Source organism: Ornithorhynchus anatinus, chromosome 9 (assembly GCF_004115215.2).
Source record: "Ornithorhynchus anatinus isolate Pmale09 chromosome 9, mOrnAna1.pri.v4, whole genome shotgun sequence".
NCBI classification, from domain to species: domain Eukaryota; kingdom Metazoa; phylum Chordata; class Mammalia; order Monotremata; family Ornithorhynchidae; genus Ornithorhynchus; species Ornithorhynchus anatinus.
This window is the reverse complement of record NC_041736.1, coordinates 18,396,920-18,421,161: the sequence shown is the minus strand read 5'-3', so window position 1 is coordinate 18,421,161 and position 24,242 is coordinate 18,396,920. Positions and strand designations below refer to the sequence as shown.

Genomic DNA, 24,242 nt, shown 5'->3' with positions numbered 1-24,242 from the left:
TCCTGCCACTGCCATTTTAATAATAATCTGTTCTATGACCACAGACTGCACTCATCTCAAAATGTATGCCCCTGGGAACAGGGCGACTGGGTGAGAGAGTGTGCAAACCATTACCACCTTTGCAAAAACAACTCTAGTTCATCACGTTCTGCTGTCCATAGGACATTTCTTTCCCTTCTTACTCACTGGTGTCTGAACAATGATCATCTGAATAGCTAGGAGCCAGGAGATTTTCATGGATAAAGTATGCAAAAAATTTTCTCAATGACAGTTACACTCGCAAATGCAGTCGCACCTTCAGCAGGTCCATCCTCAAACCGAGTAATGACTCTACTCAAGTTTGGAAGACTTTCTTGCCCTGTCCCCTTCATCTTCTAGTTTTCCTCCAAAAGTGTTACCATACAGAATGAAGGTGGGAAGTTACTTTTGATCCACTGGACTAAGAGCAGGGATGTGCCTAGGCAAGGGCAGAACCAGTGACTAAATTGGGGGATATCTTTGTGAGCTCCCCATAAAAGACAGCCTAGGACTGTTGTCCTGACTCCCCCCGCCCCAATGCAGTTGGTTCTATTTCCCTAAATGAAACATCAACTTCTTCCCATCTTATTCTCATGGGCTAAGTAACCTACATTACCAGACACAAAATCCAGGCAAATAATGTAACTCAGCCTTGTAAATAAATACAAAAATTTACTAGCCCACAAAAAATTGACCACTAGCTCACCCTTTCTCCCTGAGGCATTAATGACAGTGAAATAAATGAAATTAGCATTCTTTACCCCTGGATCAGCATAAATTTTTACTTCACTTGGGCAAATGGCCAATTACATCATAAATATTTATTTGGCTTATGCTCCTGATGGGCTGTAAAGTTGTGGGTTTGTCTTTTATGTTATGTTTTCATCACTGTTGTCTGCTTTAGAGTGTAAGCTCCTAGAGGATAGAGTGAGCCTCTATCTGCTTCCTTCCCGTGACATAGCCAGGGGCAATTGACGCTAAATGTTGTTCCAGGCAATAGAAAATCTGGGTGACCCTTAGGTATGAAAATGGGGATGGCTTGTGTGGAGTAACCAGTACTTGTGATGCTTTTGACTCAGAATCCAGTAGAGTTTTAGAGCTTAAATTCCAGGGGCATATGTTGAGCTCCAGGATATTTCTAGGGGAAGCTGGTAATACCCTAAGGTTTTTGCAAATCTCCTGTCTATATGGCTGGCTTGGGTACTGCATCTGGCAGAGAATAGTGTGAATTTCGGTATTTACGTACTACTTGGTGATAACGATGAGATCTGTAGTAGCCTACCTGAGTGAGGTAGTAAAAAGAGCAGGGATGAAGAAACTTATATGATGTGGTGGATAAACGAAAACCATTATATAATTTTAATGGTCTGCGAATGGTGGTGGTTAAAACTGCAGGTGAGAAAGACATTGTGTAGTTGGGATTGATTGCAAGAGAGAGGGTGATGAAGAGGTTACTGTAGTTAATAAAACTATGAGTTATGGTAGTACATGAGTGTGGTCTGCTAATCCATTGTTTCTGCACAGAGGCGATACTAGTGTCTACTGTCGTATATTGGGAATAATTAGACATTTTCTCTCCTCAGAACTTTTTAAGGCAATGTAATAAGGAGTCAACCCACTCATCTGCGATATCTAGTAACCCCCTTTCACGATCATGTTTAGTACATTGCTAGGCTTGTGACTCTATTAGAACAGAAATAATAGGACTGTGAACCCTTTTGAAGACCCAAGCTCAGTCAGGATGGCATCCAAAAATCTCCACCTCCAGGGTAGAAGAGCCAGGTTTGGGGGAGGAAGAAGAGAAAGGGAGAAGAGGGGGAGGTGGGGAAACATCAAAGGAGGCAAGAGGAGCAGGCACATCAAAGGGAGCTTCCTGTCATTAGTAATTGTCCCCTCCTGAGGGAATTCTCTAGCAAGTATTAAATTCAGGGCAAAGAGATTTATGTCCAGAACTACCTTCGGAGGAGGCAGAAAAGACGTGTCCAGTAGCAGCCACTTCTGTACAGTCCTGAATGGGAAGAGAGAAACTGATCTCAGACTCATGAAACCACTGGTCGCTCAAAACTAAGAACTATGAGCTCTGGAGTGTTTATTTCCAAGGACGGGGAAAGGAGTCAAACCAGGTCCCAAGTCCCCTTTTGGCTGAATCTCTTCCTTAAGCCCAGGGGTTGTCTCTGATTTACTTCGTCCCCATTTTTTTAATGGCATTTATTAAACGCTTATTATGCACCAAGCACTGCGATAAGCACTGGGGTAGATACAGGCTAATCAGATTGGATACAGTCCCTGTCCCCTGTAGGGCTTACAGTCTTAATCCCCATTTTACAGATGAGGGAAATGAGGCACAGAGAAGTCAAGTGACATGCCCAAAGTCACACAGCCAGAAGTGGCTGAGGCAGGATTCGAACCCAGGTCCTCCTAACTCCCAGGCCCACAGTCTGTCCCGGGTGGGGCTCCCAATCTTAACCCCCATTTTACAGATGAGGTAAATGAGGCACAGAGAAGTCAGGTGACTTGTCCAAAGTCACACAGCTAAGTGGCAGAGGTAGGATTCGAACCCAGGTCCTCCTGACTTCCAGGCCCACATTCTGTCCTACATGGGGCTCACAGTCTTAATCCCCATTTTACAGATGAGGGAAATGTGGCACAGAGAAGTGAAGTGACTTGCCCAAGGTAACCCAGCAGACAAGTGGCAGAGGGAGGATTAGAAATGAGGTCCTTCTGACTCCCAGGCCTGCACTGTGTCCCACGTGGGGCTCACCGTCTTAATCCCCATTTTACAGATGAGGGAAATGAGGTACAGACAAGTCAGGTGACTTGCCCAAGGTCACACAGCAGACAAGTGGTGGAGGCAGGATTAGAACCCAGCTCCTCCTGACTCCCAGGCCCACGTTCTGTCCTAAGTGGGGCTCAGTCTTAATCCCCATTTTACAGATGAGGGAAATGAGGCACAGAGAAGTGAAGTGACTTGCCCAAGGTCACCCAGCAGACAAGTGGCAGAGGGAGGATTAGAAATGAGGTCCTTCTGACTCCCAGGCCTGCACTGTGTCCCACGTGGGGCTCACAGTCTTAATCCCCATTTTACAGATGTAGGAACTGAGGCACAGTGAAGTCAGGTGACTTGCCCAAGGTCACTCAGCAGACAAGTGGCAGAGGCAGGATTAGAACCCAGGTCCTCCTGACTCCCAGGCCCACATTCTGTCCCACATGGGGCTCAGTCTTAATCCCCATTTTGCAGATGAAGGAAATGAGGCAGAGTGAAGTGAAGTGATTTGCCCAAGGTCACCCAGCAGACAAGTGGCAGAGGCAGGATTAGAACCCAGGTCCCGGGGATTGCCAGGCTCGCACCCTGTGCACTGCTTCCCGACTTCCGGTGTGCGGGGCCTCAGACGACCCCGAAACTGGGGGTGGGGGGCGGCGCATGCGCGGGCGCGGCGACAAGCCCCCGACGGGAGCTCGGGGGGGGGGGGTGGGGGAAGAGGAAGCGGCGCATGCGCGGGCGCAGCGGCCGAGCCCCCGACGGGAGCTGCAGGGGAGGGGGGAGGCGCATGCGCGGTGGCCGAGCCCCGACGGGACCTTCGGCCGCGGGGGTGGGGGGGCGGCGCATGCGCGGGCGCAGCGGCCGAACCCCCGACGGGAGCTGCAGGGGAGGGGGCGGCGCATGCGCGGCGGCCGAGCCCCGACGGGACCTTCGGCGGGGGGTGTGTGTGTGTGGGGGGGGGAAGCGGCGCATGCGCGGGCGCGGCGGCCGAGCCCCCGACGGGAGCTGCGGGGCGAGCGAAGGGACCGGGCGGCGCCACGTGCTCCAACGCTGCGGGAGCCCCGCCCCCTTCCCGCCCCCTTCCCGCCCCCGCGCCCTTTGACCCCGCGAGGCTTCGACCAATGGGAGGGCTCGGTGCGGCGCGCAGGTGCTGGGGCCGCCGCCGCCACCGCCGCCACTGCCGTGCGGGCCGCTGCGGGCTCGGGGCCGCGCTCTTCCTCCCGCACCTTCCAGCGGCCGCCGAGCCTCCTCCGCCGCACACACCCGAGGCATCGCCGCCCCTTCTGCAAGGTGAGGGCCGCGGGAGAGCCGGGCCCGGCCGGGCGGGGCTCCCCTATCCACGCTGCCGCCCCGGGCCTACTCATTCATTCATTCAGTAGGACTTATGGAGCGCTTACTATGTGCAGAGCACTGTCCTGAGCGCTTGGAAGGGACCGTTCGGCAACAGAGACCATCCCTGCCCATTGACGGGCTCACAGTCTAATCGGGGGAGACAGGCGGACAAAATAGCAATAAATGGAATCAAGGGGATGGACAGCTCATTAAAATAGGGAGCGCTTACAACGTGCAGAGCCCTGTACTGAGCGCTTGGAAGGGACAGTTCGGCAACAGAGACAGTCCCTGCCCATTGACGGGCTTACAGTCTAATCGGGGGAGACAGACAAAAATAATAGCAATAAATAGAATCGAGGGGATGGACATCTCATTAACAAAATAGGGTGCGCTTACTATGTGCAGAGCACTGCGCTAAGCGCTTGGAAGGGACAGTTCGGCAACAGATAGAGACCATCCCTGCCCACTGACGGGCTTACAGTTTAATCGGGGGAGACAGACGGACAAAAACAATAGTAATAAATGGAATTAAGGCTCGGGCCCGGCCTGCGGGGACTTGTGCGTGCGACTGTCAGAGAGGGTGGGACACCGGCACCGAGAATAATAATAATAATAATTATTATTATGGCATTTGTTAAGCGCTTAACTATGTGCCAGGCACTGTAGTAAGCGCTGGGGTGGATACAAGCAGATCGGGTTGGACGCAGTCGCTGTCCCACGTGGGGCTCACAGTCTCAATCCCCATTTTAGAGATGAGGTCACTGAGGCCCAGTGAAGTGACTTGCCCACAATCACACAGCTCAAGGGGCGGAGCCGGGATTAGAACCCATGACCTCTGACTTCCAAGCCCGGACTCTTTCCACTGAGCCACGTTGCTTCATTCAAGAGTATTTATTGAGTGCTTACTATGTGCAGAGCACTGTACTAAGCGCTTGGAATGGACAAATCGGCAACAGATAGAGACAGTCCCTGCCCATTGACCAGTTTACAGCTAATGGGAGGAGACAGACGGACAAAAACAATAGCAATAAATAAACAGCTTCATGCAGACCCACGGCGGGGGCTGGGGGAGTTGCCCATCCTGGCCCCACGCCAAAAGCCTTGGGACCCCTTTCGGCTCCAGAGAGGCACAGAGTCGTTAACCGGGGCTCCTTCATCCCTGTCCACCCAGGAACCGGGACACCAATGTCCCCTCCCCGGTGCCCGGCCAGCAATGTGCCCTCCCCGGTGCCCGGCCATCACTGGGAAGCAGCGTGGCTCAGTGGAAAGAGCCCGGATTTGGGAGTCAGAGGTCATGGGTTCGAATCCCTGCTCTGCCACTTGTCAACTGGGTAACTGTTGCCAAGTCACTTCTCTGTGCCTCAGTTCCCTCATCTGTAAAATGGGGATTAAAACTCTGAGCCTTACGTGGGACAATCTGATTACCCTGTGTCTACCCCAGCACTTAGAACAGTGCTCTGCACATAGTAAGGGCTTAACAAATGCCAACATTATTATTATTATCAGTGTCCCGCTCCCCAGTGCCCAGCCACTAATGTCCCTCTCCCCAGTGCCCGGCCACCAGTGTGTGTCCTCCACGGGTGCCCGGCCACCATTTTGTGTCCCCCATGGGTGCCCGGCCACCGGTGTGTGTCCCCCACGGTTGCTCGGCCACCAATGTCTATGTGTCCGGCCCCTCTGTCCGGCCACCAGTGTCATCCCTCCCCCACTGTCCAGCCACCAGTGTCCCCTTTGGGCCTCCAATGTCCCCCTGGGGTCCAGGCATCAGAGTCCCCCTACTCCCTTGCTTCCCCCCGGGGCCTGGCCACCATGGAGTGATTCTGGATGAGGCAGATTGACCCATTTTGAGGGCATCCACCCCTGCTCCAGATGGTGAGGAGTGGAGGAACTGTCACCCTCTTGCCCCTTAAAAGCTGAATGGTGGGGACTTGCACCGGGGAGCTGGGCCTTTCAGCCCAAGAAGGAGGAGAGTCCCATTAGCCTCACCCAATCATTTATCCCAGGGTGAAGGAAAGGGGGAAGGATTGGTTGTCGGAATTCAGAGTCCGGTGGCCTGGCCTAGGGGACGGGGACGGGGGGGGGACGGGGACGGGGAGGGACGGGGGTCACCATCCTTAGTGTGTGCCCCTGGCCTGGATGACGGAGCAGGTAGTCAGTTATAGGGGTAGGGTACCTGCTTGGGTCCCCTGATGTAAAAATATACTATATTCCAATTGATTTAGTAAGTTTGCCATGGCTCCTTATTGCTTTCACGTTTAAGAAATAAAGTCTGTCTTAGAAACGGAGCGGTCACCAGACAGGTCGGTAGCGGAGGGGCACAGGCTAATTTCAGTCCCCTCTTTGGATCTTGGTTCTGGTTATTTTTAGCTCAGCCGTCTCAATACTTTGCTGGAGCTGCAGTAATTAAAGACTGTACCCCTCCAAGTGCTCTGCACATGGTAAATGCTCAATAAAATACCCTTGATTGATTGCTTGACTTTGGGGTTCAGGTGACCCATGGCTAGATGCTGTCTAGAATTTTTATAGTTTATGGTTTAAAATGATATAGTTGGTCCTAAAAAGGCATTGTTTAGTTGTGCTTGTGTGCTTATATTTGTGTGTATTTGTGTGTGTATGCATGCAAGCGTGTTTGTGTGTGTACATATACACCATGGGTGAAGAGAGTCCTAATCAAATATGTTTTATTTTCAGATGCCTCCCAAAAAAGGAGGAGATGGAATTAAACCACATCCTATCATTGGAAGATTTGGGACCTCATTGAAAATTGGTATTGTTGGATTGCCAAATGTTGGGTATGTGAAGAGCAAGATTGGTTTACTAATGCCGCACCTTGAAGTACTACCATGTTAAGCATTCAGATTGTGTTGAAAACAGACAACACAAGCCTGAATTTTTAATAACCTAATTTGCTGAGATTATGGTTGTACTTCTTGATGGATTTCAGTGTGTCAGATAAACATGGGCGCTGTCAAGACATGTTTTCTCTTGAGTCATTTCTGTGTGTTTTGCTGAGTGTGGAAGGAACCAGAGTCTTAAATTTGCACAGCACATCGCATTCAGTGGAACAATTACTACCACTATTACCACTCCTGTAATTACAGTTCTGGGGTTCTGCTTGGGCTAGACTTGTGCTTGATTGGCCTGGGCTGGAGACTAGTATAGGCTGAGAGTTAAATGTGACTATTTATAGAGGCCCAATCTTTATGTAGTACCTCTAGAGAGTAATGAAATTACAGAAATCCATTTTACCCACTTACAGATCAAGGTTTACCTTATAAAATGTCATTAGTATCCATGTTGTTTAATTACATTTTGAGCCTATAGTTTTTTTTGTTTTTCAGAGAAATTCTTCTTCTTAGCAGGAAATTGAGAAAAACCTCTATTTACCATTTTAGATTGCCTGTGCAAAATCATGTACCCAGAATCAAACTATTCCCTGTTCCCCAAAGTGATTAATTTAGAGAAATAAATATGTAAACAAAGGGTTTCTAGAGTTGGAAAAAACATGGGTAGGAGGAGGTTGAGAATTTTCTTCAACAAATTTAGTAAAGATTGCAAAGTCATAAATTTGATTTAGTTAAAGCCACCTTGATGTCTGCTGTTTTTAGTGACAATTGATGTCCCCTTCCGATCAGCAAAATGTCCGCAGATGTCCATTATTTAGAGGAAAGATTCCGTCATCCAGAAAGGGGTTTGGCAGTGTTGTGGGGGTTTGCCTGTATTGGGTGGGTAGGGGAGGAGAATAGCCAGTAGGAGCCTGAGTTAGGGTAACATGCAGAACTTTTTTGGGAGACATGGAGAACACAGAGAGAGATTCAGTCTCCACCCTTTCTTCTTTCCTCTCTCTGTTAGAGCTCCTTTCTAAAGTTGCCCTCCCTTCACAAAGCAGTGTGTCAGAACTGTAGATGGTTGGTTGGAAACATGACCAGTCACTGTCCATTTTAGGTTAACAAAGTCTAACTTTTATATTAATGAAAGATAATAAATACTATTCACATAGTAATCAGTTAATCCAATTGTATTTATTGAATGCTTACTGGGTAGAGAGCACTGTACTAAGCACTTGGGAGAGTACAATATATATAATGGAAATATGTAATAATGGAATGAACTAGAAAAAGTTCATTGCCCAATGAGTCTATCGCTTGGTTTCAGGAAACCAAACAGACTAGTTATAATTCAGTTTATCTAGCTGCAAAATAACTCTGGGAATTATCTGTTGTATGAATTCTGCAAGGGTGACCTAAGTAAGAAACTTTATTTTCCCTACTATTTTATATAAGTTTAAATTCACATTAAGTTTTATTAACTAAGACGTGAGACATAAATTGACACTGCCTTCATAATTACTCCCTAATCTGGTGGGCTCCAGATTAGTTTTATCTCAGTTCTGCCCAATAAATAGGCTTCATGGGGGCCTAGTGTCACAGTCTAAAATCTGGAAAATTGTAAAATCTTGGCAGTATCCGGTCCCACGCATGATGAATTTTGAAGTTACTCTGAATCAAGCCTCTTTTAAAATGCTATTATGACACTGTCATTAATTTACTTTCAGAGTATGAGAGCACTTGAAAAATAAGGTCATCTACTGTATTATAGAGTTGTCTGTTCAGAAATGAGTTTCAAGACCAGTGTTTTTCAGTATTTTACTGTGGCTGCATATGTGGTCACTAATATGTTTTTGGTGGCAACACCTACTTGAAGTTAGTTTGACAGAAAAATGAGCAGAAACTGCTGAAACATGTTGTTTTGCATTGGTTTTTCTACTTCTATCTCTGACTTGATCGGCATTATTTCGTTACATGGAAATCCTGTGATGGCCACATAGTATCCGTAAACAGTAAGCACTCAATGAAGATGACTGATTGATCAAGGAACCCTGGAATGTTTCTCCCATACCAGATTTGAAATTGGTAGCCCTTCAGCTCTAGAGGTGAAGACTTTTTCTCCCACACTGGTTTGTAAAATCCTTGAGGGCAGGGATTGTCTGCTTGTTCTAATGCCCAAGCACTTGCAGTGCTCTATACACAGTAAGCACTCAGTGAATACTTACATTGATTGATTGCTTTTAGTATAACAAAGCAGGCAGCTACTATATTTTCTACAGAATGAGTCCTTGAAGGAGGTGCAACTTACTGTTTGAGTCACATGATTATTATTGGATCATATAAGTGGCAGCATGGCCCAGTAGGTAGATCACAGACCTGGGAGTCAGAAGAACCTGGATTCTAATCCTGCTTCTGCCACTTGTCTGCTGTGTGACCTTGGGCAAGTCAATTGACTTCTTTGCCTCAGTTACCTCATCTGTAAAATGAGGATTAAGATTGTGAGCCCCATATGGGACGGGGATTGTGTCCAACCTGATTATCCTGTATCTACCCCAGCGCTTAGAACAGTGCCTGGCACATAGTAAGTGCTTAGCAAATACCATAAAAAAAAGGCAAAAAGGTTTTAGCACGTGTTGGGGAATTTATATGCCACATTTCTGTTTCTAGGTAGGAAATGCTTTTTCAATTATAAATTATGGGCTTTCTCATTCTTCTGTTTTTGATGACTAGTTTGGGGGGAAAAAAATCATGTTCTTTTATTGAGAAAGGGTCCACATGTATTTGGGGTATTTAAGTGCTTACTATGTGCCAAGTACTGTACTAAACTCTGCAGTAATAATGTTGGTATTTGTTAAGCGCTTACTATGTGCAGAGCACTGTTCTAAGCGCTGGGGTAAACACAGGGGAATCAGGTTGTCCCACGTGGGGCTCACAGTCTTCATCCCCATTTTACAGATGAGGGAACTGAGGCACAGAGAAGTTAAGTGACTTGCCCACAGTCACACAGCTGACAAGTGGCAGAGCTGGGATTCGAACTCATGAGCCCTGACTCCAAAGCCCGTGCTCTTTCCACTGTGCCACGCTGCTTCTCTAATTCTGCTTCTCTTCTTCTGCAGTAGGTACAGGCTAATCAGGTCAGACACAATCCCTGGCCCACATAGAACTCTATCTACAGAGGAGGGAGAATAGGTATTTAACCCCCAGTTTTAACATATGAGCAAATCGAGGCACAAAGAAATTAAAGGACTTGCCCAAAGCCACCCAGAAGGCAAATGGCAGAGCCAGAATTAGAACCCAGGCCTTCTGATTCCCAGGCCCGTGCTCTTTCCCCTAGGTCATGCTACTTCTCTGTGTGTCTTTGTGTATTTAAGGATTAATAGAGAAAGTCAGACCTGTAAGAAAGAGTGAAAAATCCTTTGCTTGATTACTTTTTTAAAGTAATTTTTCAGAAGCATTTGGTATCGATAACCTGATTATGTTAGTGTGGAAGAAATATTTCTTTATGTATGGATAAATTTTTATGTAGAAGGTGGAGGGATAAAGGATAGGTAAGCCAAGGGTTAGCCATCTCGTACTCTTATTTTCAGCCCTTGTATTAATTACATTTCAGGGAAGTGGCAGTGCATTATTATAACTGACTTATTTTAGGGCTCCTTGGAATTGTAGCATAAAAGAAAATAAGGAAAAACAAACTTTTCAGTTGACTTTGAATAAATTTTAGTAATTGTGAGGTCAGTTCTCCAAGGGTAAAATATTCTCCAGTAACATATCGGGCACTGTGGGAAGAGCAGTCTTGATTATGCATTAAATTAAATTATTTCCTAGTCATCTCATATCATCAGCACTTAACATCTTTACATAGAGCACTGTTCTAGGTTCTTGGGAACATGCAACAGAAGTAAAAGATATGATTCCTGAATTAAGGAAAAGTGTAATTCTAGTCTCAAAGGACTTAATTTGTTTCCATGTGTTACATTAGATCTTTGGAAAATTAGACTCTTTAAAATTTTGGGTTAACTAGGATTCTTAAAGTCAGGGAATGTCAACAGGAGAAGGAATTAGTTTACCTTAGGTGTACTTGAAAAGGTTTAGATTAAATATAGTAGATCAATCAATCGTATTTATTGAGTGCTTACTATGTGCAAAGCTCTGTACTAAGTGCTTGGGAGAGTACGATGCAGCAGACTTAGCAGCCATGTTCCCTTTCCATAATGAGTTTATAGTCTAGAGAACAGAATACTTTCTCTTTTCCATTCTTTCAGATTCTCTTTTGCAAAGCTTCTCTCCTTTAATAGATTTAAAAAGATCAAAATGTCTTAACGTGCTGCAGAAGCCTTTAATAAAACTGTGAATCCTTAGGCCTTTTCTTTTTCCTTCCACCCTCTTTCTTTTTCATGACTACAGAGCTGCTGGCACACCTAAGTAATATGGACTTTGAGATCTTAAATGACCCACGATAAGGAAATTGTGGAAGTGGAGTTTTGAGTATGACTGTGCATGATAATTTTTATAGAATCACGGAAAATGGAGATTTTCTTAGCTTTTTTTCACAAAAAGATTTTCTTCACTGCAGAATTGTACTTCTTTGTGTATTTCATGTAGTTGTAGGATGGCCATTCTGCCTGACTTAATGGCAAGAGCCTGGGCTTGGGAAGTCAGAGGATGTGGGTTCTAATCCCAGGTCGGCCATTTATCAGCTGTGTGACTTTGGGCAAGTCACTTCACTTCTCTGTGCCTCAGTTCCCTCATCTGTAAAATGGGGATTAAGTCTGTGACCCCCACGTGGGACAACCTGATTACTTTGTGTCTATCTCAGCACTTAGAACAGTGCTTGGCACATAGTAAGCGCTTAACAAATACCATCATTATTATTAATACATTAAATTTAGAATGTATTGCAGCTGGAATAGTTTGAATATTTAGAATATTGATTTGAAAGTTCATTCATTCAATCGTATTTGAGTGCTTACTGTGTGCAAAGCACTGTACTGAGTGCTAGGCAATGTACCATATAACAATAAACAGACACATTCCTTGCCCACAAGTAGACACATTCCTTGCCCACAAGTAGACAAGATGTTAAATTTTTGAAGTCCAGAATGAAGCTGCTCCATACACGCCTTGGATTTTGGTTGAAAATAAGGTCTCTTTAATCTCCACTTAGTTTTTGGAAGGGAAAGGAGGAAAACTCATTTTTTCCCATTCTCTTTCTGATGGTTTGGAGGACTTTTTGCTGAGCTTGAGATGGGTCAAGACAGTCTCCTTTCTTTTATATCTTCATTTCAGCAAATGCTGGGTTTTCATGTTTATCAGAGTTAAATGGAGAAGATGTGTTCCATTTCTCTGTAGCTGGTAGCTGTACTCAGCAGCAAGGAAAGTGTCCAGGTTATTGTAAGATCAGTGGTGCAAGTTTGTTGATTAACCCTTTATGCAAGGCCAAGTGATTTAGAGGTGCTTTTCATATCCCGAGAGAATTCACATGTTTCTGAAGTAAAATGAGGCATCCTTTAATCTCTTTCAATAACGATAAATGTTGCTTAACAAAATATGTTGCAGATATAAACCAATGAATGAAAATTACCATTATTGAGAACAACCACCACCACAACAAAAAAGCCTTCTATAACCTTTCAGACCGTGAATATTTTTTTTCTAATCCATTGGTGCTTTTAAAAAGTGGCTCAAGTGTCTTTTCTTTCTGTTCCTAGGAAATCCACCTTCTTCAATGTCCTAACAAAGAGTCAAGCAGCCGCAGAAAACTTTCCTTTTTGCACAATTGATCCCAATGAGAGTCGAGTACCTGTACCAGATGACAGATTTGACTTCCTGTGCCAATACCACAAGCCTCCAAGGTATTGTTATTATTTAGAGATTGTTTAAACACTGTGTGATAGACCAGATGTGTGATTTATGAACATCTAACATTTTCTCATTGGTAAACCCCTGTGGTGATATGAGCTTGATGTTCTTTTCCCTTCTCTTTAAAAATGGGAACTGGAGAATGGATAATAATGTAATGAGGGAGTTCAACTTTTTTTTTTTAATTCTCAGAGGAAGGCAAAATTTATCACCAGTGTCAGATAATATAGGATATTTTCTGAACGACTGAAAGCTTGAAAGAAAAAAACAAATATTTTTTAACTTAAATTTGAAAGGTCAGAAAGTTTCTGCGGTCCTAAATATGATTTTAAACCTAATCCTCAGATAATAACATCTAAACAGCTAATGTAAAGTACAGTTTTAGAAAATTTAGATATGCTTCTTCTCCTTATTTTCTTGAGTGATATCTACTGTATCTGTTTCTCTTGTAGTATCACCCCCAAACATATTTAAAAATAACTCTAAAGGGTTTCAAGAAGTGCTGTGAATTCTAAACCATAAAAAAGTATATCATTGGAAAATAGGAAATAAGAAGCGACTTTGAGTCATCCAGTTTAGGATTTTTGTCTCTGATGTAACAGGATATTTGAAGAAACATGAAGGTTTTCCTTGACATCTATCCTAATGGTTAAGGATGCACTAGCTAACATCACTATTCTGCTTTGAACAGACTGTAAGGAACTCTTTTCATTTATCCAAACACTTCTTGAACCTACTGACATGATTGACCTGTTTATTTTATGGTTATGGATACCATGCTACTTAGTAACTGCTGTTACCAAAGTGTATTTTTTGTTTTGCAGCTCACACCTCCTTGTTTCCCTTCTGTGTAGTATTAACTTTTAATCATCAATTGTAAATTCCCCCGTCCATACCCGTCATGGTCTTGTGAACTTAAATCATGTTCCTTCTCTGCCCTCATCTCTTCAAATTGAAGAACCCTAAGGTTTTCAATTTATTTTCAAAAATAAGTTTTGTTATAATTTTGGTTGCCTGCCCTTCTCTTGGACTCATGAGTTAAGACGTCTCGCACCACAATCCCAAGCTACAGATCTGCAGTACTTTCAGACATTTCTCAACAAGAGATCATAGGCAGTTTAATTTAAACAAAAACAAGTGGGGAAAGAAAAAGAGGAAAACTGAGTACCATATTTTCAATATGCAGTTGATTTCTCTAAATTTTTAAGTACTTCCTTGTACAAAGTTTGCCTGTGTACTCATAAATTTACACATGAAACAAGGACATCCAGCAAGCCTACTAGAGTGAGTCAAGTGAGGATAAGGCTAGTCCCTGGACAAGTGAGTGGCCTTTTGCATGGCCATTAGATTTGCCAGGTAAATAGCATCTACTGGAGCTGAACCTTTTATCAGGGATGTGGAAAAATACACTAGAGGAAAGGATATAGTTCCTGCCTTCCAGGACCTCACACTTGATCTTGCTATGTGAATGAAACAGTTCTTATATTTTTTTATTAATGAAACTGAACCTTCTTTTTTCAGCAAAATTCCAGCCTTTCTGAATGTAGTGGATATTGCTGGTCTCGTGAAAGGAGCTCATGCTGGCCAAGGGCTAGGAAATGCCTTTTTGTCTCATATTAGTGCCTGCGATGGAATCTTTCACCTGATGAGTACGTGCACTTGTTTATATAATTTTTGTTAAGGGCAGTATTTTGTTGCTATCAAAATCTGTGGGTAAAGTAACACACCAAATAGGAGATGACATTTAAAAATATTTAATCTTAATCAAAATATAAAGAATAGAGTATGATAGCTAATTGACGGATGAAGTGAATTGATTTGCTCCTTTATGTACATCATGTTCCTAGTATTCACAAATATGGAATATGAAATAGGGAAAGCAACAGAAGTGACAAGCAAACAACCAATTAAAAAGGAGCAACCTCTGCTGGCCCCTGGGAGTTTGGGAAGGTGTAGATATCACACTCCTTGATCAAGACAGACTCTTGGTGGTCTCTGTTAGGAGATAGAGTAGAAAAGCAAACAGAAAGTGCAAAGGAAGAACAAGATGAAAAAATACACAGCCACCCCTTACTGGGGAAGAGACCAAAATCAGAGATTTTAGAATAGGTACTCTATGGGTTGAGAGAGAGAGAGAGGGAAGGAGCAGGAGGGGAAGAGGGAGAGAGGGTTGGAAGATAGGTAAGGGAAGAGGTGGGAAAGTGACTTCATCCATTTTTAGAAGCAGGTATTCAATTCAGCATGTCAACAATTATGTGTTTTTTTTTTAAGTAGACATAGTTTAAGGTAATCTAAAGTTATTGAAAATAATTTTTGAAAATATGTGCCATTGTGAAATTAAACCTGTACTTTATATGTTCAAAAGAAATCTAATTTCTGGGTTTAAAGAAATCTTACTAATACTATTTATGTATTCTGCAGATGAAATTGGTAGATAGTAGAAAACAAAAAGCAACAGTTGCCACTCTTATATAAAGGTCAGTGAAAGAAGAGGTGAGAAAAAAAGAGGAAAAATGAAAAAAAATACAAGAAGTTTTGAGTGGAGAGGCCTATCAGAAATTGCAACAGTTGGCATTGGATTGTCGGTCATAGGAGTGCCCAAGTATGCTGTGTAGAAAATGGGAAAATAGTTTGATAATTCTTATAGCACCCAAATGTTAGGTCAACTATGTACAAATTAAGTTTTGTCTGTGATTTGAACAGGCTCTGAAGATCTCTGCTTTCCAAGCCAGTATGTTCCATTTCAGCGTGTGTCTTCCGCTCTGTCTAATGCATTCCTGGGTGGCCACCCACCCATTTGTGGTAGACACATGCCAATTTATCCCTTTCCCACTTCCCACTATTGGACTTTTACACATATACACGGTTTCACATTCATAAGAAAAAAAGCAGGGTATACCTTGTAACAATTCTTTGTTTAGAATGTGTACTCTGGGGCTCGGATACCTGCAGGAAACTGAAAGGATTTCCTTAGCATTCAAATTGATTTCAGTTGTGGTGCTTGGAAATTCCTCATCAATTTTTATTGGCAGGTGAGTTGTAAAGGCATTCCTGCAAGTCCCTGAGGTTGCAGAATGAGATTTTTTGGTGGGGTTTCCTTGGAGATATGGAGTCTCGCCATAACTTTCAATTAGTCATTCACTGATAGTCTTACATTCACAGAAAATTGAGTGAACCGCAATTTAAGTCCAGAAGTGCCAGTTTTAGGCATTTTTGAGGGAGTAAACAACAGTAGAAATATCTATTCCCTTTAGGGATTTGCGTTTTTGTCTTCTAAAATGTCATTGAAATTGTATGCCTGATTTTTCTGTTTTATTTTAAAGGTTATTGTCAAGGGCTTATTGTTACATAGAATTATGACTTTATTACAGAAATAGGCTATGGGTCTTTTTCTTAGGTTCTGTTGGTAGGATTGACGGTACGAAACTTTGTGGACATGGGAGGAGCCGTGATTTTGGCTGTAGTACAGGAGACTTGGGGGCTTTGGCTAAGTCTTTTAGAGACTCAGCAGAGCCAACACATCTTCAGTGGGGCTCTGGGCTGTAGTTGGAGTGGCTGCACTCCAGCCTGGCTGGTCCGCTGCCTGAACATTGCCAAGGCCTCCCGGGTCTCCCTGAGTGGTGGCTGGAAGGAGCACACCGAATCAGTTGATCAGTGCTGTTTATTGAGAGCTTACCATGCGCAGGACACTGTTCTAAGCGCTTGGGAGAGCACATTACAACAGAGTTGTTAGGCACTTAATTGCATAGAACAAGGGCCTGGATGTCAGAAGGCCCTGGGTTCTAATCCCGGCTCCATCACTTGTGTGCCCTATGGCCTTGGGCAAGACATTTAACTTCTAGGGGCTTCAGAGAAATGAAATTCTCATCTGTGAAGTGGGGATTAGGGATGTGAGCTTCATGTGGGACATGGACTATGTCCAACCTGATTAGCTTTTATGTAAAAACTTGCAGTCTAGATGTGTATGTACAACTCTTCCAGCCCACCAGAGTCTGAACTATGTCTGCTGAGTGCCTTTTGACCGAATAGATTGCCCATGTGTTTACCTCTGGTGAACCTTTGGTTATGTAGCTGTAGCCTCTTGAGCCTAAAGAGAGCTGCAAATACGCAATTTATGGTTTCAAGGGCATTTGGGCCCAGTCAAATCTTATGCTCCCTGATACCTCAGTTAAGCAGAACGAAGACATGCACAGCTGTGCTTTGAACCTAAGAAATCATCAATTTAATCCCATTTCAAAAATGTAAAACTGAGCTTGCTTTACACTGATCCATTGTGCACTGGCTTTTCACAGAAGTTGAGAAGCAGCATGGGAGCTAGTGGAAAGAGCCTAGGCCTGGGAGTCAGAGGACCTGGGTTCTAATCCCAGCTCCGCCATTCGCTTGCTGTGTGACTTTGAGCAAGTCATTTAACTTTTCAGAACCTCAGTTCCGTTGTCTGTTAAAAGGGGGTTCAATACCTGTTCTGCTTGCCATTTAGACTGTGAGCCTCTTTTGGGACAAGGGCTATGCCTTACCCGATTATCTTGTATTTAACCCAGTGCTTTGTACAGTACTCGACACATAATAAGCGCTTAGCAAATGCAGTAATAATAATAATGGAAAAGCCCAAGATCAACATTTGAAAATAAATCTCTTGGCGAAGCCCAGTGAAATGTGTGAAATGAGACAATACAATTTCTTTAAACAGCTAGTCTGCTCAGGCTGGATTCATACTTAAAATGATTTTTTAGAAATCTATTTTTACACTTATCTATAATGGACTTTAGTTTGGCAAGAGATTCTAAGGTGTAACAGCAGTTATGAAATGATGGTAGCTTTATATCTTATTTTCTCCCTGGGAGCCAACGAGGCAATGTTGGTGCCTCTTAGATAATATCATTCTCACTTTTAACCCCGACACCCAGAATGAATGAGACGGGGCTATGTTGTCCATTATTTAACTAGAATTCAAGTCAGGAAAGAAAGACTCGTAAAATTTGTAAAAATAACGGTTGCTTTGAGACCTGAAGAATTCCTAACTTGGAAGATTACAATATATATTAGCCCCCCAGTATGAAAAATAAAAGCCTATTTTGGCAAGCCTGCTTTTCTTTGTTGCTTGTTTCTTGATGCAAATAAGCCATTTGCTTTTTCAATCGTGATAACTAAGAGCAGCCATTTCTGTTTTAACATAGTAATTGTGTTCTTTTAGTATCTTGTGTTACGTGAAAATCGTGTTATAGTAATCAGTCAGTAAGAGTTTTGAGTCGGAATAGGCGGTTTGAAGATGCTACTATTTCTGTTATTTTACGATATAAATTTACAGTAATATGTCTGCTTTTAACAGGATCTTTTACATCCTTGCTACTTATTTTCTTGTATCAAACAGTATAAAGTGCAAAAGGACAAAATATTATTTAAAAGAATCATAAAGGCTGAGACTGAGGCTTTGAATCATAGTAGCACTAAATCTTGACCAATGCCACATGCATGCCCCAAACAGTTTTTTCCCAAACTGAATCTACTTTTACCAACTTGTGAATCATGTTATATCCAGACCATAAATGAAAACATGTTGTAGCAGATATTATTGTATTGGAGATTCAGTTGGAATGTTTTTATTTGTGCCAGCATTTTGTATTTACTATGCTTGTAGTTAATTGATGTATTGTTTTACATGCCTCTTTGTAATTTGCAATTTCTTTTGGTTTTTCCTTCTTTAGTGATTTCCTAAATGTTTTTATTTGCATTTCAAAAATCTCAGTTAAGCTTCTTCCTCCTCACAAATGCTTTATGGACATTTAATTACATATTAGCATCTCTGGGATTAGGCTGTGGCTACAGGGTGGGTGGGACCTAGTTTTGCTGATTGTTATTATTGTTTTGAGAATTGAGGATGAGGAATAAGGTTGAAATCAGTAAAAGGAAGGATTTGGCTTGTACAGTGCAGTAATTCCCAATAGCTTGTTTTAGCAAAATAGACATCTGTTGAACTGTTGTTTTAATGGAAAATAAGGTGGTGTATTCCAATAGTCCCCACCAAATTCCCTAATCTTCTCTTATATTCATAGACAGTACAGAATTCATGACATTTTCTGTAAATCAAAGACTAGGATTTAGGGCCCGAAGCTGCTTTTATCATGGCATCTTTCCTTGGACCTCCAGTCCTCAAGAACCTCCAGTGGTTGTCCATCCACCTCCACATCAAACAGAATCTCCTTACCATCGGCTTTAAAGCACTCAATCCCTTGCACCTTCCTATTTTATCTCACTATTCTTCAATTACAACCCACCCCGCACACTTCGCTCCTCTAATGCCAATCTGCTCGCTGCACCTCGATCTCATCTATCTTGCTACCCACCTCTCACCTGTCCTCTGTCCTAAATCACCCTCCCTTTTCATATCCGATAGACAATTACTCTCTCCACCTTCAAAGACTTATTGAAGGCACATCTTCTCCAAGAGGCCTTCACTGACTAAGCTCTCATTTCCCTCTCCCTTCTGCACCACTCTGTTTTGCTCTCTTTATTCACCCCTCCTTCAGCATTTACGTACACATCATAATTTATATTAGTCTCTTCTCCTCTAGACTATGAGCTCATTGTGGGCAGGGAATGTTTCTACCAACTCTGTTATGTTGTACTCTCCCAAGTGCTTAGTACAGTGCGCTGTGTGCAGTAAGCACTCAATAAATATGACCTCCATACACCCAGTAAGCCAGTCAGCCATCTTTACCCAGCAACTTCATGGGTGGTTTAAAGGTTCCAAGAAGAATTGTTCCACATAAGCTATGTTTTTCCACCATCAAAACCAACTTTATTTCACTGGTCTTCTTTCTTCTGACTCGTCTAGTTTTCCCTCCACTACTCCTTCATTCTCCCATCTTTGAGCTGAGAGAGGAGACAGTATATACATCAATCAGTTACCCGAAAACAATGGGAAAGGATTCCCCTTCCAATTCACTAGCAGGCTTTTGGGTACCTTTGGACTACAATGCAGTGGAGATGTAATGTAACCCTCTTCTCAGGCTCTGACTGAATGCAGGAAGGTGTTTCTGTGGAGATTGACTCTGAGAAGGAGGGAGGTGGGCACAAGCCAAAGTAATTTGCTCTAACCTTACTTGAGGATGTCTTGGAAAACTCCTTAAACAGGATTAGTATTTTCATTTACAGTGTTTCTCTTTCTCTTCCCAAACCACTCAACTGAGAATCTACCTCGGAATTTAAGAACCTCTGATATTAAAAAGTAGATTATCCAGGTGTGAAATCAGTTGTGTACAGATGAGCTTTTGGAAGGGACTACCTCTTGTTTTCCTTCAGCAATGATCTGCCTCCATTTAGTAAGAATAATCAAGGTTGGCTGGATTGAAACATTTCCTCCTCTTCCCTTGGTAACATACAGGTGGCTGAAAGGTTTAAAAACACCTAATGTGTGAATGCAATACCTCAAAAGAATGGGACTGAAAAATGTAAATAATGCTTCATACAGTAGTAATATATGTATAAACCACATAGGCAAAATGAATTGCCTGGGTGCATATTTAGTTACGCTCAGAATTTAGGTCTTAATATTATATTTTAATGTATATTTGATGCAATTTATGCAGTTAATCCATCTGAGCCATTACACTAGCTAGATGCCAATTATATCAAATTTTTATTGTAAAATTCATCTTTAATTATCTCAGGCTATCATGTAGAACAAAAGCATGCCATCCATCTGACTTTGCAGTAGGGGGAAAAATTAAAACTGGTGCAAAAATAAACTCTTTTAGTAGCATACTTTGCATACATACATTTGAGCTGCAACATTTGATATGCTGCAACAAAATGAAAGCATGGTTATGACACCAGGAATTAAAATCTTTTGGGTTATTAACAGGCTATCTCCCCAAATTGGTGATGATGTCCTAGGTGAAATCTGTTCTCATTATAGAAACATAATAAATATGGTTCTGGTAGCAAAATTTGGACTCTTTCTTTCCATATACAAAGAAATAGTGTTTGGCTCTTTCGTAATTAGTTTTATGGCCAAATACTACTGATATTATTAGCTCTGACTTTAAGCTGTATTCTGTGGTTCTCTTCTAAACTACAAAGTATTTATGTTCCCTATATTGAAGAATATAAAACTAGGCATGGTATCTGAATAAGTATTTGTCAGATGTTAAATGTAATGGAAATCAGTGGTATTTATTGAACGTTTATTGTGGTCCGAGCATTGTACTAAGCCTTGGGCGTGTACAACAGACTTGGTAGGCATGTTCCCTGCCCGCAAGAGGGAGAGACAGAAATTAAAATTTGCAGGTGTGTATGTATATAAGTGCTTAAAATTAAAATTAATTACATAAGTGGTTAAAAGTATAATTTTGTTTTGACAGTGCAGAATTTCATATATTCACTAGTGTTTATTGAACATCTATTGTATGTAAAGCACTGTGTTAAGCAGTGGTATAAGGATGAGAATTAAACAAGGTTCCTAGCATGCATGGGCTCATAATAATAAAAAAAAATTAGATGGGGAGGGAATTGGCAGTGGCCACCAAAAGAAATTTTTAAAATGGCTAACACCAGAAAACAAAAACAGTGAAAACAAGCTTAACTGAAAGAACTTTAACAGGGAGACAAGTAAAATTAGAGAATAGGTATAAGAAACAGCATAGCTGAGGGTACAGAGCACTGGCCTGGGACTCAGAACCTGGGTTCTATTCCTGGCTCTGCTACTTGTCTGCTGTGTTACTTTGGACAAGTTACTTAACTTCTCTGTAAAATGGGAATTAAGATTGGGAGACCCATGTGGAACATGGACTCTGTCCAACCTAATCATCTTGTACCCACCCCACACTTAGTAAAGTGCCTGGCACATAGTAAGCGCTTACGTACCATATAAAAGTAGTATGAAGTACAGATGGGTTTTATGTGACTTGAACTGCTGGGGATTAATCAGGAAAGAGTTTTTGGAGGAGACATCTGTAACCGATTCCTAGTGGTCTAAGAAATGATGCTCTTCCCAAAGAACGTCACTGTGGGGAATAAATTATCCTGGTTACTGGGATAATTGAGTTTAGTGTTAGCATGGCTGTGTGTGTTATGAAAAAAAAAATTTCTAATGACAAAACATAGTACAGGACTATATAGGAGTCATATTGAGGGTTTGTTCCTCTGGCTGTTTGCCTTTAGGTCATTTTACTATGTACCAGTGCCTTTTCTTGAGGATGATTGGGTGGAGGGAAAAGAAGATGGAATTCAAATCAGTCAAATATGGCTTTTGTTAGCAGCCCTGGGTTAAAAAAAAATTATTGGGACTGTGTGAGATAAAAATCTAAGGATACAATGAGATATTTATAATCTATCTCTTTTTTTGAGCTAGGTCTTTGTATATTTGTGCACTGTATTTTGGTATCCCTGAGCAGAAATTGTATTTACTGATTGCTACTGCTGGAAGCTGATTGCTGCAGAGAACAGGACTAGGATGATATCACTTAGTCATCCTCCAGTGCAGGGGGCATTATAGAGAACAAAGCTCATTTCCCCAGCAGGCTCAGTTTCTCTTTTGCCATTGTTCTTCCATTGTTTGCACTGCTGTTCTGGGAGACCTGTTGCTTTCCTCCGTGGTCTAACTTCATTTTAGAATTTGGTAACAGTCTGGAGATTTCATTCGGTGACTTGATTTAGAAAGGGCTCTTTATTTTAAAAACAAATTTATATTCACCATTCCAGAATGTTGCCAAAAGCTTTAATAGGTGTGTGGGGTGTAGTTCAAACAACGTGAATTTCATTTCTGTGTAAGAATATTGTAACTGACATTTATTGTAAGTTTGCTCAAAATTAGTTTACCATGGTTAGGCTCTATTGCACTGTGTTCATTGTTAGTATTAAAATCAGCAAACAATTGGAGTTACCCTTGAAAAGACAGAGAATATGAATTTTACTGAACCACCAGGCTCTGTTCTGGATCCCTTTCTCTTTTCAGTTTACTCTCACTTCGTGAAGAAGCTTGTCACCCTCATGGATTGAACTAGCACTTCATTGTGAATGAGCCCCATATCTATCTGGCAAATCAATCAATCAGTGGTATTTATTGAACTCTTGGTGCACAGTACTAAGTGCCTGGGAGAGAACAATACAGTTGATAGACATGATCCCTGCCCTCATTTGAGCACAGGGGAGACAGATATCAAAATAAATTACTAGTAAGGGAAGCAACTCAGTAAAAGGATATATACAAAAATTCCGTGGCGCTGACTAGAGGAAAGAGTACAGGGCTGGGAGTCAGAAGATCTGTGTTTTAATTCCAACTCTTACACTTGCCTCTGCTGTGTGATGTTGGGCAAGTCACTTAACTTCTGTGTCTCAGTTACCTCATCTGTGAAATGGAGATTAAATCCTCCTCCCTCTGATTTAGTCTGTGAGCCCCATTTTGGGTGTCAAGGACTGCATTCAATGTGATTATCTTGTATCTGCCTTAGTGTTTAGTGCATACCAGGTGTATAGTAAGTGCTTAAGTACTATTAACAATATAATAATAATAATTATAATAGACTTTTGGGAACTCACCATTTAAGAATGACAGACATATAAGCAAAGATGAAACAAAATACAAAAACAATATGAGACGATTGATGATAAATACAAGAGCAAAAGGGCCTATGTCCAGAGAAGCAATCAGGGTAGAGAGAAAGGAAGCTTATAAGAGAACTTCTAGCCCTTTAAAACTACCTGGAAAATAGGAGTATGAAATGAGCATAGCAAAACAAAGAAAACGAAAGGCAGAAGTAGAATTGGGAATAGATTAGGGATAACCAATGCATCCTACTGAGTGTCATAATCACAATAATACTTTTCCTCATGACTGCGTTTCAATATACAAGCATGGGAAGAAACGATATGAAAGGAATGGTATTGCAGTAAAAACTGTTCTACTGATAGTATAGCATGCTATTGAAGAAACATTTGAAAGCCAAAAAATTCAGCAGAGAAAAACCTGTAGTGGGATTTAATTCTCTTCATTTGTTATAGTTTAAAGTTTTTTGTAGCAAATTTAAAGCAACAAAATCGCTTGTTCACTGTTAGAAGGGTGAAGCTTTGTCACATGGACAGGATTGGAGAAAGCCTGGGCAGTCACCAGACCCCAGAGGGCAAGCACCTGTGGTTCTCCCCAAGTGAATATAAGGACACGTCCCTCTAGACTGAAAGCTCATTATGGGCCGAGAATGTGTCTGTTCATTGTCACATCGTACTCTCCCAAGTGTTTAGTACAGTGCTTTGCACACAGTAAGGGCTCAGTAATTACGATTGACTGACTGAGTGCAGGATCCATGAAACCTGGTGGGTGGATAGACAAAATTACTGTGCTGAAGGGCAGGGGGATAAGCCTGGGCCCATGCAGAACCCCGAAAGCCAGAGGGTGGTGAAAGGAAAAATCAACTCAAGATGGATTGGAAGGAGCTGCAGGTGTTTCCGGG

The 24,242-nt window shown here is 42.3% G+C and overlaps 1 protein-coding gene across 2 annotated transcripts in view; it reads left to right on the top strand.

Moving 5' to 3' along the window:
- Positions 1-24,242, top strand: part of OLA1 (Obg like ATPase 1) — a 139,135-nt gene that overhangs the window by 19,415 nt on the left and 95,478 nt on the right. Inside the window, exons 1-4 of one of the 2 annotated variants that reach the window (XM_001515583.5) lie at positions 3,927-4,069; positions 6,803-6,903; positions 12,648-12,791; positions 14,320-14,447. In XM_001515583.5, coding sequence (XP_001515633.1) covers positions 6,803-6,903; positions 12,648-12,791; positions 14,320-14,447 — 373 coding nt within the window. In that variant the 5' untranslated portion in view covers positions 3,927-4,069. Of the gene's footprint in view, positions 1-3,926; positions 4,070-6,802; positions 6,904-12,647; positions 12,792-14,319; positions 14,448-24,242 lie in introns of those variants that run through there. The other variant, XM_029072282.2, reaches the window with a different exon arrangement.